Source organism: Oncorhynchus tshawytscha, linkage group LG01, assembly GCF_018296145.1.
Source record: "Oncorhynchus tshawytscha isolate Ot180627B linkage group LG01, Otsh_v2.0, whole genome shotgun sequence".
NCBI lineage: Eukaryota > Metazoa > Chordata > Actinopteri > Salmoniformes > Salmonidae > Oncorhynchus > Oncorhynchus tshawytscha.
The window spans coordinates 3,965,975-3,983,161 of NC_056429.1; the positions used below are offsets into that span (position 1 = coordinate 3,965,975).

General features: G+C 44.4%; 1 protein-coding gene across 2 annotated transcripts in view; it reads right to left on the reverse strand.

Annotated features, from left to right (window-relative positions):
* Nucleotides 1-1,764: 1,764 nt before the first annotated feature.
* smad3b (SMAD family member 3b) overlaps nt 1,765-17,187 on the reverse strand; it is a 35,713-nt gene continuing 20,290 nt past the window's right edge. For both annotated transcript variants that reach the window (XM_042312730.1, XM_042313213.1), the window contains exons 4-9: nt 16,515-16,589; nt 16,360-16,416; nt 14,634-14,846; nt 11,357-11,494; nt 10,927-11,071; nt 1,765-3,043 (exon numbers count right to left, since the gene is read on the reverse strand). In XM_042312730.1, coding sequence (XP_042168664.1) covers nt 2,920-3,043; nt 10,927-11,071; nt 11,357-11,494; nt 14,634-14,846; nt 16,360-16,416; nt 16,515-16,589 — 752 coding nt within the window. In that variant the 3' untranslated portion in view covers nt 1,765-2,919. The remainder of the gene's footprint in view (nt 3,044-10,926; nt 11,072-11,356; nt 11,495-14,633; nt 14,847-16,359; nt 16,417-16,514; nt 16,590-17,187) is intronic.

Below are 17,187 nucleotides of genomic sequence, written 5' to 3' on the forward strand. Positions count from 1 at the left end.
CCTCATTTGCTCACATTGTATATAGACTTATTTTTCTACTGTATTATTGACTGTATGTTTGTTTTACTCCATGTGTAACTCTGTGTTGTTGTTTCTGTCACACTGCTTTGCTTTATCTTGGACAGGTCGCAATTGTAAATGAGAACTTGTTCTCAACTGGCCTACCTGGTTAAATAAAGGGGAAATAAAAACAAAATAGATGATAGATGATAATAGATAAATAGATTAGATGATAATATATTAGATGATAATAGATACTAGATTAGATTATAATAGATTAGATAATAGATAAATAGATGAGATGATAATAGATAATAGATTAGATTATAATAGATTAGATAATAGATAATAGATTAGATTATAATAGATTAGATGATAATAGATAATAGATTAGATTATAATAGATTAGATAATAGATAATAGATTAGATTATAATAGATTAGATTATAATAGATAATAGATTAGATTATAATAGATTAGATAATAGATAAATAGATTAGATGATAATAGATAATAGATTAGATTATAATAGATTAGATGATAATAGATAATAGATTAGATTATAATAGATTAGATGATAATAGATAATAGATTAGATTATAATAGATTAGATGATAATAGATAATAGATTAGATTATAATAGATTAGATGATAATAGATACTAGATTAGATTATAATAGATTAGATGATAATATATTAGATGATAATAGATAATAGATTAGATTATAATAGATTAGATGATAATATATTAGATGATAATAGATACTAGATTAGATTATAATAGATTAGATGATAATATATTAGATGATAATAGATACTAGATTAGATTATAATAGATTAGATGATAGATAAATAGATTAGATGATAATAGATTAGATGATAATAGATACTAGATTAGATTATAATAGATTAGATAATAGATAAATAGATTAGATGATAATAGATAAATAGATTAGATGATAATAGATGAATGTATTAAATAAATGATAGTAATAAATAGATAATACATCAGATGAAAATAGACAGATTAAAATGCCTTTTTTCAATTATTGAATTGGATTTACAATTTACTTCCTGAGTTGGCTGATAGCAAATAGAATTGACCCAAATCCTGCAATGCATTACGGTTAACAAGCCTGGAGGACAAAGTGCTTCGTTGGTTCCTTGAAATAGACAGCAGGCGTATTATACACAGAGCATTGTGTCTGACAGCGATGAGCAGGACAACACGCTCCGTTGAAACTGATTCATTATTACATCTCTGAGTAAAACCAAATGCCTCTTCGTCCAGCACCGTCCTCCTCCGTCCAGCACCGTCCATCACTGTCCTCCGTCCAGCACCGTCCTCCAATGTCCAGCACCGTCCTCCTCCGTCCAGCACCGTCCTCCTCCGTCCAGCACTGTCCTCCATTGTCCAGCACTGTCCTCTCCACTCAACCCTCTGAACAATGACTAGAACTCACCAAATAATGGACACACTAATGTAGAGGCATGATTATGAGTTCATAAACTAAAACACCAACATGCTATAGATGTTGAGCAATACCACAAAGATGCCAAAGTACAACAGTTAAAAAACCACCATCAAATCAATATGATACACTAAATGCTACTGTTGAGAAGAACAGTTCCAAAAATAAAAAATACAATTAAAAAGGTAAATAAACTACAAATACCATCTGGCGTTGTGCCCTATATAGCTGTCCCTGCTCATCCCTGACTCATTTAGAATTTTTAGACAAATCTAACGGAGTAAACCAAATCTCCAGACACATATTTATTTATTTTTTAAATCACAGATTTGAGAGAAATATTCATGTTCTTCATGAAATGTGATGTTATTTTGGATGAAATGACCAAAGTATGAAAAGTAACTGTTGTTTCTACACGGATGAAGTTTGATCCTAAAGTCACTGGTCCCACGTGTCAAACACTTGGATTCATTATTAAGGTGACATCACCTTAACTCTCATTTTAATACACCAATGGTCACGTGATATTCTCGTAACTAATTTAAATAACAACCACATTGGAGAAGATGTGTTTGCAGAGGGGTGTGGTTTATATAACTAGATAGCTACTCTACTGGTGCCACAATTTGACTGTAGGATGTCAGCATATATAATACAATGTTTAACCTATTAATTTATGGCAAATATACTTATATATATATTATATATATATATATACTTTCCCCTTTCATCTGTGTCTGTTGTTAGCTAGTGACTGGCTAGCTAGGTCTTTATGTCTGGTGTTACCTAGTGACTGGCTAGCTAGGTCTTTATGTCTGGTGTTAGCTAGTGACTGGCTAGCTAGGTCTTTATGTCTGGTGTTAGCTAGTGACTGGCTAGCTAGGTCTTTATGTCTGGTGTTAGCTAGTGACTGGCTAGCTAGGTCTTTATGTCTGGTGTTAGCTAGTGACTGGCTAGCTAGGTCTTTATGTCTGGTGTTACCTAGTGACTGGCTAGCTAGGTCTTTATGTCTGGTGTTAGCTAGTGACTGGCTAGCTAGGTCTTCAGCCAGCATGGAACAAAAGGAGGGTAAGGGTCGTTCAAAACTCAGATGCAGTTGTCATGTCAACACATCCGTCAGTGCTGCTGGGAACTGCATCACAAGGGACATGCCAAATGGTGGATGTATGAATTTTTGTTGTTGACATAATTGATGCATTTTCAATGCTGTTTGAGTTACCTTGTGTATCAGCACATTAGCTTGAGATGATTTCACTCCCAACACTGCTCACTGCATCCAAGTTGCTTGATAATCGGCATTCAAAGAGCTGTCAGTCAAGGCGAGATCATGAATATAAGCTTCCCCGGCCCACTCAGCCTGTCTTTTCAAGCTTCCTGGTTAGTTAGTTAGAGAGAAAAGGTACTTTTCCAGAATGACTGTTCTGTCTGCGCACCTGTGTGCGTGTATTTAGGAGACACTAGAACAGTGGATGCTGGGGGAGCCCATCTGTGTCAGTACTTTATCCAGCCACTGGAGGGGGCCATTGAGGTGCAGCTCAATCCAACAAGGGGTGCTGGTTACGGTCTGTCGCCTGAGGGAAGGAGGGAGAGGGAGATTAATGAAAATGTGTTCATCTTTTGTATAAAACAGCAACACAGCAAACCTGCTTTTATCACTATCTAGTAAACATTACAGATAACAATTCAACAACATCAACCTGAATTATTAACATTTCATAAATCAAACCATTTTTTTATCAAGTAAAAGTGGAATCTCATGTCTGTTTAACTGATGTTTAGCCTACATCTCAACTCTTAAGTTAAAGTGTTCTACCTACGTCTTGTGTGGTTCTACGAAGTCTGTTTTGCTAGTTGTGTTTGAAACATGACTCAGGGCAGTGAGGCCAGGGAGAGTCCAGTGGGAATCCCCTTCGTGTACTCTGGTCCGTCTGAACACGATCACCTCTGTCCCTCCCTCCCCCACGTCCTCTGCCTCCTACATTCCTCCCCCGTTAGTCAACTCTCTCTCTGCCGCCGTCTCACACCCTACCCCCCCATCCTCTCGCTCTCTCCCTCCTCTCCAAGTCTGTCGCCGCCGCAGAGCGCACACGCAAAGTGACCACACACACACACACACACTCTCTTTTCCTGTCTTTATCCTCCTCGTGGTTGCACGAATCCAGGATTCTTGGAGTCGACTCAGACTCCTGCGGTTTGACTCGAAGGAGTCGACTCTTGCTCGACTCCCCAAAACAGGCTGAAATGGATGAACACACACGTGCACACCAGTTCATGATTGCAGAATCCTACGTTTGGCGTTCTAGATGACTGACCTGAACATGATGCTGTCCATCTGCTCTTCAACAGCCAATAAAAATGCCTGTTTCAATATAGAAGTTGACGTAGGAAGTTGAATATTTCAGTGATATTTCTGCTATGTGCATGAAGCCATGGGATGATGCGAAGCTCTACTCTGATCAGAATATTATCATATATTCTGCACATCTATCGTTCCAGTGTTTTAATTGCTATATTGTAAGTACTTCACCACCATGGCCTATTTATTTCCTTAACTTACCTCATTTACACTCACTGTATATAGACTTTTTGTTTTCTTTTGTTCTACTGTATTATTGACTGTATGTTTGTTTTACTCCATGTGTAACTTTGTGTTGTTGTTTGCGTTGAATTGCTTTGCTTTATTCTTGGCCAGGTCGCAGTTGTAAATGAGAACTTGTTCTCAACTGGCCTACCTGCTTAAATAAAGGTGTTCTCAACTGGCCTACCTGGTTAAATAAAGGTGAAATAAATAAAAAATCATATTATTATCCATGTTATGGAGGAAAGCTAAACATCTGGAGGACCCATCATCCTTCTACTCCCTCCTCTTCCTCTAGAGGACCCATCATCCTTCTACTCCCTCCTCTTCCTCTAGAGCACCCATCATCCTTCCACTCCCTCCTCTTCCTCTAGAGGACCCATCATCCTGCCACTCCCTCCTCTCTACATTCTCTTACTCTAGAGGACCCATCATCCTTCTACTCCCTCTTCATCTAGAGGACCGTATCATCCTGCCACTCCCTCCTCTTCCTCTGGAGGACCCATCATCCTTCCACTCCCTCCTCTCTACATTCTCTTCCTCTAGAGGACCCATCATCCTTCTACTCCCTCCTCTCTACATCCTCTTCCTCTAGAGGACCCATCATCCTTCTACTCCCTCCTCTTCCTCTAGAGCACCCATCATCCTTCCACTCCCTCCTCTTCCTCTAGAGGACCCATCATCCTGCCACTCCCTCCTCTCTACATTCTCTTACTCTAGAGGACCCATCATCCTTCTACTCCCTCTTCATCTAGAGGACCGTATCATCCTGCCACTCCCTCCTCTTCCTCTGGAGGACCCATCATCCTTCCACTCCCTCCTCTCTACATTCTCTTCCTCTAGAGGACCCATCATCCTTCTACTCCCTCCTCTCTACATCCTCTTCCTCTAGAGGACCCATCATCCTTCTACTCCCTCCTCTCTACATTCTCTTCCTCTAGAGGACCCATCATCCTTCTACTCCCTCCTCTCTACATCCTCTTCCTCTAGAGGACCCATCATCCTTCTACTCCCTCCTCTCTACATTCTCTTCCTCTAGAGGACCCATCATCCTTCTACTCCCTCCTCTCTACATTCTCTTCCTCTAGAGGACCCATCATCCTTCTACTCCCTCCTCTCTACATCCTCTTCCTCTAGAGGACCCATCATCCTTCTACTCCCTCCTCTCTACATTCTCTTCCTCTAGAGGACCCATCATCCTTCTACTCCCTCCTCTCTACATTCTCTTCCTCTAGAGGACCCATCATCCTTCCGCTCCCTCATCTCTACATTCTCTTCCTCTGGAGGACCCATCATCCTTCTACTCCCTCCCTCCTTATTCTAAAACAGATTAAATTATTCCCCCCATCAATCTACACACAATACCCCATAAGGACAAAGCAAAAAACGTTTTGTTTTTTGTGTGTGTGTGTACAAGTAAAGTTAAAAAATAAAAACTGAAATATTACATTTACATAAGTATTCAGACCCTTTACTCAGTACTTTGTTGAAGCACCTTTGGCAGCGATTACATCCTTGAATCTTCTTGGGCATGACGCTACAAGCTTGGTACACCTGTATTTGAGGAGTTTCTCTCATGCTACTCTGCAGAGTCTCTCAAACTCTGTCAGGTTGGATGGGGAGTGTCGCTGCACAGCTATTTTCAGGTCTCTCCAGAGATGTTCGATCAGGTTCAAGTCCGTTCTCTGGCTGGGCTACTCAAGGACATTCAGAGACTTGTCCCAAAGCCACTCCTGCATTGTCTTGGCTGTGTGCTTAGGGTTGTTGTCCTGTTGGAAAGTGAACCTTCAACCCAGTCTGAGTTTCTGAGCACTCTCGAACAGTTATTCATCAATGATCTCTGTACTTTGCTCCGTTCATCTTTCCCTTGATCCTGACTAGCCTCCCCAGTCCCTGCCGCTGAAAAAAGTCCCCACAGTATGATGCTGCCACCACCATGCTTCACCGTATGGATGGTGCCTGGTTTCCTCCAGATGTGATGCTGCCACCACCATGCTTCACCGTATGGATGGTGCCTGGTTTCCTCCAGATGTGATGCTGCCACCACCATGCTTCACCGTATGGATGGTGCCTGGTTTCCTCCAGATGTGATGCTGCCACCACCATGCTTCACCGTAGGGATGGTGCCTGGTTTCCTCCAGACGTAACACTTGGCATTCAGGCCAAACAGTTCGATATTGGTTTCATCAGACCAGAGAATCTTGTTTTTTTTATGGTCTGAGAGTCCTTTAGGTGCATTTAGGAAAACCCCAAGCGGGCTGTCATGTGCCTTTTACTGAGGAGTGGCTTCCATCTGGCCTGATTGGTGGAGTGCTGCAGAGATGGCTGTCCTTCTGGAAGGTTCTCCCATCTCCACAGAGGAACTCTAGAGCTCTGTCAGAGTGACCATCGGGTTCTTGGTCACCTCCCTGACCAAGGCCCTTCTCCCCCGATTGCTCAGTTAGGCCGAGCGGCCAGCGCTAGGAAGTCTTGGTGGTTCCAAATTTCATTTAAGAATGATGGAGGCCACTGTGTTCTTGGGGACCTTCAATGCTGCAGAAATGTTTTGGTACCCTTCCCCAGATCTATGCCTCGACACAATCCTGTCTCAGAGCTCTACGGACAATTCCTTCGACCTCATGGCTTGGTTTTTGCTCTGACATGCACTGTCAACATGTGGGACCTTATATAGACAGGTGTGTGCCTTTCCAAATCATATCCAATCAATTGAATTTACCACAGGTGGACTCCAATCAAGTTGTAGAAACATCTCAAGGATGATCAATGGAAACAGGATGCACCTGAGCTCAATTTCGAGTCTCATAGCAAAGCGTCTGAATACTTATGTAAATAAAGTATTTTAAAAAATAAATATATATTATACATTTGCAAACATTTCTAAAAACCTGTTTTCGTCAATATGAGGTATTGCGTGTAGATTGATGAGGAACATTTTAATTTAATCAATTTTAGAGGCTATAACATAACAACATGTGGGAAAAGTCAAGGGGTCTGAATACTTTCCGAACGTACTGTATGCACTGTCCATGCCATAGGCTTGTTCCTTTAGCTGACAAGATAATCTTATGAATCCCATTATTTTATAAGAAGAATCTAAATCTATACATTTTATATATATACAAAAGAAATGTACCCCGTTTTCGTGGTATCCAATTGGTAGTTACAGTCTTGTCTCATCGCTGCAACTCCCGTACGGACTCGAGAGAGGCGAAGGTTGAGAGTCATGAAACACGACCCAACCAAGCCGCAATGCTTCTTGACACAATGCCCATCCAACCCGGAAGCCAGCCGCATCAATGTGTCGGAGGAAACACCGTACACCTGGCGACCGTGTCAGCGTGCCCTGCGCCCGGCCCGCCACAGGAGTTGCTAGTGCGCGATGGGACAAGGATATCCCTGCTGGTCAAACCCTCCCCTAACCCAGACACGCTGGGCCAATCGCCCCATGGGTGTCCCGGTCAGAAGACAGAGCGTGTCTCCTTCCTGAGTGGTATGACGGCTGCGTGGTCCCATGGTGTTTATATCTTGGCTGATTTCTTTTGATTTTCCCATGATGTCAAGCAAAGAGGCACTGAGTTTGAAGGTAGGCCTTGAAATACATCCACAACCTAAGTGTATGTACACTAGTTTTAATGACTCCAACCTAAGTGTATGTAAACTAGTTTTAATGACTCCAACCTAAGTGTATATAAACTAGTTTTAATGACTCCAACCTAAGTGTATATAAACTAGTTTTAATGACTCCAACCTAAGTGTATATAAACTAGTTTTAATGACTCCAACCTAAGTGTATATAAACTAGTGTTAATGACTCCAACCTAAGTGTATGTAAACTAGTTTAATGACTCCAACCTAAGTGTATATAAACTAGTTTTAATGACTCCAACCTAAGTGTAATGACTCCAACCTAAGTGTAATGACTCCAACCTAAGTGTATGTAAACTAGTTTTAATGACTCCAACCTAAGTGGATGTAAACTAGTTTAATGACTCCAACCTAAGTGTATGTAAACTAGTTTTAATGACTCCAACCTAAGTGTAATGACTCCAACCTAAGTGTATATAAACTAGTTTTAATGACTCCAACCTAAGTGTATGTAGACTAGTGTTAATGACTCCAACCTAAGTGGATGTAAACTAGTGTTAATGACTCCAACCTAAGTGTAATGACTCCAACCTAAGTGTATGTAAACTAGTGTTAATGACTCCAACCTAAGTGTATGTACACTAGTTTTAATGACTCCAACCTAAGTGTATATAAACTAGTTTTAATGACTCCAACCTAAGTGTAATGACTCCAACCTAAGTGTATGTACACTAGTTTTAATGACTCCAACCTAAGTGTATGTAAACTAGTTTTAATGACTCCAACCTAAGTGTATGTAAACTAGTTGTAATGACTCCAACCTAAGTGGATGTAAACTAGTTGTAATGACTCCAACCTAAGTGTATATAAACTAGTTGTAATGACTCCTAACCTGAGTGGATGTAAACTAGTTGTAATGACTCCTAACCTGAGTGTAATGACTCCAACCTAAGTGTATATAAACTAGTGTTAATGACTCCAACCTAAGTGGATGTAAACTAGTTGTAATGACTCCTAACCTGAATGTATGTAAACTTCAGACTTCAACTGTATCTGTTCTCAGTCATGTGGAATCCATAGATTAGGTTAGTTAAATGGACCTAATGAATTCATTTCAATTTACTGATTTTCTAATATGAACTTTAACTCAATAAAATCTTTGAAATTGTTGCATGTTGCATTTATATTTTGATTCAGTGCACAATATTCTGCCCATATTAACTAATGTATATAGGCCCAGACTACAATATTCTGCCCATATTAACTAATGTATATAGGCCCAGACTACAATATTCTGACCATATTAACTAATGTATATAGGCCCAGACTACAATATTCTGCCCATATTAACTAATGTATATAGGCCCAGACTACAATATTCTGACCATATTAACAAAAAAATTAAGGCCATAAATATTCTGCCCAATTAACTGTATATAGGCCCAGACTACAATATTCTGCCCATATTAACAGCTATAGGCCCAGACTACAAGCTTCCCCAGACTTAACCACTTATTAACTAATGTATATAGGCCCAGACTACAAGCTTCCCCAGACAAAAAAATTAACCATAACTGAACCAGACTTGCGCAGCTTCCCCAAACTTCACAGCTTCCCCAGACTTCACAGCTTCCCCAGACTTCACAGCTTCCCCAGGCTTCAACGATTCCCCAGACTTCACAGCTTCCCCAGACTTCACAGCTTCCCCAGGCTTCACCGATTCCCCAGACTTCACAGCTTCCCCAGACTTCACAGCTTCCCCAGACTTCACAGCTTCCCCAGACTTCACAGCTTCCCCAGACTTCACCACGTCCCCAGACTTCACCACGTCCCCAGACTTCACAGCTTCCCCAGACTTCACAGCTTCCCCAGGCTTCACCGATTCCCCAGACTTCACAGCTTCCCCAGACTTCACCGATTCCCCAGACTTCACAGCTTCCCCAGACTTCACAGCTTCCCCAGACTTCACAGCTTCCCCAGACTTCACCCCCAGACTTCACCCCCAGACTTCACAGCTTCCCCAGACTTCACCCCCAGACTTCCCCCCAGACTTCACAGCTTCCCCAGACTTCACCCCCCCCAGACTTCACAGCTTCCCCAGACTTACAGCTTCCCAGACTTCACAGACTTCCCCCCCAGACTTCACAGGTTCCCCAGACTTCACAGCTTCCCCAGACTTCACAGCTTCCCCAGGCTTCACCCCCAGACTTCACAGCTTCCCCAGACTTCACAGCTTCCCCAGACTTCACCACGTCCCCAGACTTCACAGCTTCCCCAGACTTCACCCCCAGACTTCACAGCTTCCCCAGACTTCACAGCTTCCCCAGACTTCACAGCTTCCCCAGACTTCACCACGTCCCCAGACTTCACAGCTTCCCCAGACTTCACAGCTTCCCCAGGCTTCACCGATTCCCCAGACTTCACAGCTTCCCCAGACTTCACAGCTTCCCCAGGCTTCACCGATTCCCCAGACTTCACAGCTTCCCAGACTTCACAGCTTCCCCAGACTTCACAGCTTCCCCAGACTTCACAGCTTCCCCAGACTTCACAGCTTCCCCAGACTTCACAGCTTCCCCAGACTTCACCCCCCCAGACTTCACAGCTTCCCCAGACTTACAGCTTCCCCAGACTTCACAGCTTCCCCAGACTTCACAGGTTCCCCAGACTTCACAGCTTCCCAGACTTCACCCCCAGACTTCACAGCTTCCCCAGACTTCACAGCTTCCCCAGACTTCACCACGTCCCCAGACTTCACAGCTTCCCCAGACTTCACAGCTTCCCCAGGCTTCACCGATTCTCCAGACTTCACAGCTTCCCCAGACTTCACAGCTTCCCCAGACTTCACAGCTTCCCCAGACTTCACCCCCAGACTTCACAGCTTCCCCAGACTTCACAGCCTCCCCAGACTTCACCACTTCCCCAGACTTCACAGGTTCCCCAGACTTCACAGCTTCCCCAGACTTCACAGCTTCCCCAGACTTCACAGCTTCCCCAGACTTCACTGCTTCCCCAGACTTCACAGCTTCCCCAGACTTCACCCCCAGACTTCACAGCTTCCCCAGACTTCACCCCCCAGACTTCACAGCTTCCCCAGACTTCACCGATTCCCCAGACTTCACAGCTTCCCCAGACTTCACAGCTTCCCCAGGAAACTCAGCGTATTTTAGCATCACGTGGACAAAAGAATAGCGGAGTTCGCTTCTGCTGCATTAGTTCACGGTAAAAAAACAGAAAAGAAAATGACCCGGTGTGGCAGTGCTTCAGGGTACGTATGTGTGTGGTAGTCCTTACCGGTACTCGGTGCCCCAGCCCTTGACGAAGCTCATGCGTATGGTACACATCCTGGTGAGCTGGTAGACGGCCTCAAAGCCCTGGTTCACCGACTGGGCCAGCAGAGCTGCAAACTCCTGGTTATTGAATATCTTCAGGTTACAGCCTGAGGGGAAATCACATCACACTATGTCCAGACATGTTCATCAGGAAATAAAAACATGATAACGTGTGTGTGTGTGTGTGTGTGACTGTGTGTGTGTGTGTGTGTGTGTGTGTGACTGTGTGTGTGTGTGACTGTGTGTGTGTGACTGTGTGTGTGTGTGTGTGTGTGTGTGTGACTGTGTGTGTGACTGTGTGTGTGTGACTGTGTGTGTGTGTGTGTGTGTGTGTGTGTGTGTGTGTGTGTGTGTGTGTGTGTGTGTGTGTGTGTGTGTGTGTGTGTGTGTACCTGGAGGGACCTTGCAGACAGTGGCAGGGTGCCAGCCATAGCGTTGATTACAGTTGGGACTCTGGACAAAGATGGCACTGTCACTAAGACACTCTGCAAACACCTCTCCTCCGATGTAGTACAACCTCACACCCCGGCCTAGAGAGAGATAGAGGGAGCGGAAGAGGAACATGAGAGAGGGAGGAAGGGTGGGAGAGATAAGAAAGAGAGGAAGAGGAAGGTTGAGAGAGACCAGAGAAAGAGAGAGGAAGAGGAAGGTTGAGAGAGAGGGAGAGAGAGACGGTACAGTAATGGTGGTAGGTGTGTAACGGTACAGTAATGGTGGTAGGTGTGTAATGGTGGTAGGTGTGTAACGGTACAGTAATGGTGGTAGGTGTGTAACGGTACAGTAATGGTGGTAGGTGTGTAATGGTGGTAGGTGTGTAATGGTGGTAGGTGTGTAACGGTCAATGGAGGTAGGTGTGTAATGGTGGTAGGTGTGTAATGGTGGTAGGTGTGTAACATCCTGTAGGTGTGTAATGGTGGTAGGTGTGTCATGGTGGTAGGTGTGTAACGGTCAGTAATGGTGGTAGGTGTGTAATGGTGGTAGATGTGTAACGGCAAGTAATGGTGGTAAGTGTGTAATGGTGGTAGGTGTGTAATGGTGGTAGGTGTGTAACGGTACAGTAATGGAGGTAGGTGTGTAATGGTGGTAGGTGTGTCATGGTGGTAGGTGTGTAACGGTACAGTAATGGTGGTAGGTGTGTAATGGTGGTAGGTGTGTAACACAGTAATGGTGGTAGGTGGGTAATGGTACAGTAATGGTGGTAGGTGTGTAATGGTGGTAGGTGTGTAACATGTTCAGTAATGGTGGTAGGTGTGTAATAAAGGTGTGTAACGGTAATGGTGGTAGGTGTGTAATGGTGGTAGGTGTGTAACTGTGTAATGGTGGTAGGTGTGTAACGGTGTAATGATAGTAGGTGTGACTGTGTAATGGTGGTAGGTGTGTAACGGTACAGTAATGGTGGTAGGTGCATGACAGTAATGGTGGTAGGTGTGTAACGGTGTAATGGTGGTAGGTGTGTAATGATAGTAGGTGTGTAACGGTACAGTAATGGTGGTAGGTGGGTAACGGAACAGTAATGGTGGTAGGTGGGTAACGGAACAGTAATGGTGGTAGGTGTGTAATAGTGGTAGGTGTGTAATGGTGGTAGGTGTGTAACGGAACAGTAATGGTGGTAGGTGTGTAACGGTACAGTAATGGTGGTAGGTGTGTAACGGAACAGTAATGGTGGTAGGTGTGTAATGGTGGTAGGTGTGTAACGGAACAGTGGTGGTAGGTGTGTAATGGTGGTAGGTGTGTAACGGTGGTGGTGTGTAACGGTACAGTAATGGTGGTAGGTGTGTAACGGTACAGTAATGGTGGTAGGTATGTAACGGCACAGTAATGGTGGTAGGTGGGTAACGGAACAGTAATGGTGGTAGGTGTGTAACGGAACAGCAATGGTGGTAGGTGTGTAACGGTGGTAGGTGTGTAACAGTAATGGTGGTAGGTGAGTAACGGAACAGTAATGGTGGTAGGTGTGTAACGGAACAGCAATGGTGGTAGGTGGGTAACGGAACAGTAATGGTGGTAGGTGGGTAACCAGTAATGGTGGTAGGTGTGTAACGGAACAGTAATGGTGGTAGGTGTGTAATGGTGGTAGGTGTGTAACGGAACAGTAATGGTGGTAGGTGTGTAACGGTACAGTAATGGTAGTAGGTGTGTAACGGTACAGTAATGGTAGTAGGTGTGTAACGGAACAGTAATGGTGGTAGGTGTGTAATGGTGGTAGGTGTGTAACGGAACAGTAATGGTGGTAGGTGTGTAACGGTACAGTAATGGTGGTAGGTATGTAACGGAACAGTAATGGTGGTAGGTGTGTAATGGTGGTAGGTGTGTAACGGAACAGTAATGGTGGTAGGTGTGTAACGGAACAGTAATGGTGGTAGGTGTGTGATGGTGGTAGGTGTGTCATGGTGGTAGGTGTGTAACGGTACAGTAATGGTGGTAGGTGTGTAATGGTGGTAGGTGTGTCATGGTGGTAGGTGTGTAACGGTACAGTAATGGTGGTAGGTGTGTAATGGTGATAGGTGTGTAATGGTGGTAGGTGTGTGACGGAACAGTAATGGTGGTATTCGCCTACCTCCTCATGCCTTTTGCACACAATGTATACAGACTCCCCTTTTTTTCTACCGTGTTATTGACTTGTTTATTGTTTATTCCATGTGTAACTCTGTGTTGTCTGTTCACACTGCTATGCTTTATCTTGACCAGGTCGCAGTTGCAAATGAGAACTTGTTCTCAACTAGCCTACCTGGTTAAACAAAGGTGTTCTCAACTAGCCTACCTGGTTAAATAAAGGTGTTCTCAACTAGCCTACCTGGTTAAATAAAGGTGAAATAAATAAAAATAAAAGGTGTGTAACGGAACAGTAATGGTGGTAGGTGTGTAACGGTACAGTAATGGTGGTAGGTGTGTAATGGTGGTAGGTGTGTAACGGTACAGTAATGGTGGTAGGTGTGTAATGGTAGTAGGTGTGTAACGGTACAGTAATGGTGGTAGGTGTGTAACGGTACAGTAATGGTGGTAGGTGTGTAATGGTGGTAGGTGTGTAACGGTACAGTAATGGTGGTAGGTGTAATGGTGGTAGGTGTAGTAATGGTGGTAGGTGGGTAATGGTACAGTAATGGTGGTAGGTGTGTAATGGTGGTAGGTGTGTAACGGTACAGTAATGGTGGTAGGTGTGTAATGGTGGTAGGTGTGTAATGGTGGTAGGTGTGTAACGGTACAGTAATGGTGGTAGGTGTGTAACGGTACAGTAATGGTGGTAGGTGTGTAATGGTGGTAGGTGTGTAACGGTACAGTAATGGTGGTAGGTGTGTAATGATAGTAGGTGTGTAACGGTACAGTAATGGTGGTAGGTGTGTAACGGTGGTAGGTGTGCAATGGTGGTAGGTGTGTAATGGTGGTAGGTGTGTAACGGTACAGTAATGGTGGTAGGTGTGTAATGGTGGTAGGTATGTAACGGTCAGTAATGGTGGTAGGTGTGTAACGGTGGTAGGTGTGTAATGGTGGTAGGTGTGTAATGGTGGTAGGTGTGTAACGGTACAGTAATGGTGGTAGGTGTGTAACGGTACAGTAATGGTGGTAGGTGTGGTAGGTCGGGGTCAGGTCGGGGTCAGGTCAGGGTCAGGTTGGGGTCAGGTTAGGGTCAGGTCAGGGTCAGGTTAGAGTCAGGTCAGGGTGGTACTGTACCTATGTGTCTGCGTGTGAGCTCCACAGCAGCGTTGCGGTTGACGTTGGACAGTAGTCCCAGACAGAAGCGTTCTGAGTTGGAGGGGTCTGTAAACCCGTCGACAGTGAGAGAGGGCTGGGAGGCATGGAAGGTCTCGCCCACACGCTGGTTCAACTCATAATAGGACATAGAGCACCAGAACGCTGACTCACAGTACGTTACCGGCTGTAGGTCTGGAGAGGGAGAGAGAGAGAGAGAGAGAGAGAGAGAGAGAGAGAGGAAGAGAGAGAGAGAGAGAGAGAGAGAGAGACAGAGGGGAGACAGAGAGTGGAAGAGAGAGAGAGAAGAGAGGGAGACAGACAGACAGGGAGAGACAGAGAGTGGAAGAGAAGAGACAGACAGAGAGAGACAGAGAGTGGAAGAGAGAGACAGACAGAGAGTGGAAGAGAGAGAGAGAGAGAGAGAGAGAGAGAGAAGAGAGAGGAGAGAAGAGAGAGAGAGAGACAGAGACAGAGAGAGACAGAGAGACAAACAAGAGAGAGAGACACAGAGAGAGAGAGAGAGAGAGACAGAGAGAGAGACAAAGAGAGAGAAGACAGAGAGAGAGAGAGAGAGACAGAGAGAGACAGAGAGAGACAGAGAGAGAGAGAGAGAGAGAGAGACAGAGAGAGACAGAGAGACAGAGAAAGACAGAGAGAGAGACAGAGAAAGACAGAGAGAGAGAGAGAGAGAGACAGAGAGAGACAAAGAGAGACAGAGAGAGACAGAGAGAGAGAGAGAGAGAGACAGAGAGAGACAAAGAGAGACAGAGAGAGACAGAGAGAGACAGAGAGAGAGACAGAGAGAGACAGAGAGAGACAGAGAGAGACAGAGAGAGAGACAGAGAGAGAGACAGAGAGAGACAGAGAGAGACAAAGAGAGACAGAGAGAGACAGAGAGAGAGACAGAGAGAGACAGAGAAACAAAGAGAGAGAGTCCATCAGGTGTTATTAGATGTGTTATAGGTCTGTGGACACAGACAGTTAACCAGACAGACAGTTAACCAGACAGCCAGACAGTTAACCAGACAGACAGTTAACCAGACAGCCAGCCAGTTAACCAGATAGACAGTTAACCAGACAGCAGTTAACCAGCCAGCCAGTTAACCAGACAGCAGTTAACCAGAGAGCAGTTAATCAGCCAGCCAGTTAACCAGACAGCAGTTAACCAGCCAGCCAGTTAACCAGACAGACAGTTAACCAGACAGACAGTTAACCAGACAGACAGTTAACCAGACAGACAGTTAACCAGACAGACAGTTAACTAGACAGACAGTTAACAAGCCAGACAGTTAACCAGACAGACAGTTAACCAGACAGACAGTTAACCAGACAGCCAGTTAACCAGACAGACAGTTAACCAGACAGACAGTTAACCAGACAGCCAGACCCAGACAGACAGTTAACCAGACAGCCAGCCAGTTAACCAGACAGCAGTTAACCAGACAGCAGTTAACCAGCCAGCCAGTTAACCAGGCAGCCAGTTAACCAGACAGACAGTTAACCAGACAGCCAGTTAACCAGACAGACAGTTAACCAGACAGACAGTTAACCAGACAGACAGTTAACTAGACAGACAGTTAACAAGCCAGACAGTTAACCAGCCAGACAGTTAACCAGCCAGACAGTTAACCAGCCAGCCAGACAGTTAACCAGCCAGACAGTTAACCAGCCAGCCAGACTACTATTAAAATCAGTTGTTCCTTACCCAGGTTAGTGCTGTGTGTTGGTGAGGCTGATTCTGGTGACAGGTTACTAGGTGAGCCTACAGAGAGAGACAACACAGGGTCAGGATGGACACGTGTGGGTGTGTGTGTGTGTGTGTGTGTGTGTGTGTGTGTGTGTGTGTGTGTGTGGTCTGACCTGTGTTCATCAGGTTGTTAAGATGGTGGTCGCTAGCCTCTCCATCCTCACTCAGATACCCAGGAGGAGGGGTCTCTGGAACACGCAAAAACCCAACCGTCACATTCCCACAACATTCACAGGACGTTCCCACAACATTCCTATGACATCCAGACAACCGTCCCACGACAGTCACATGACGTTCAGACAACCATCACATGAACTTCACACAACACCTCTATTTATACGATACTCCCTGTTACAACACCTCGCTACAAGCAGCTACTTTGATTCAAATATTCATGACATCATTGTAAAGATACATCGTTACCATGGAAACGGTCTCAAACAGAGTCTGTCTTCTTGATCTGAATGTCAACGGTTCTACGTAACAACATTCTAAACCTGGATAGTTTTGTCCTGTCTCATATAACGTAACAACATTCTAAACCGGGATAGTTTTGTCCTGTCTCATATAACGTAACAACATTCTAAACCTGGATAGTTTTGTCCTGTCTCTCCTTACGTAACAACATTCTAAACCTGGATAGTTTTGTCCTGTCTCATATAACGTAACAACATTCTAAACCTGGATAGTTTTGTCCTGTCTGTCCTATTGTTCAACATTCTAAACCTGGATAGTTTTGTCCTGTCTCATATAACGTAACAACATTCTAAACCTGGATAGTTTTGT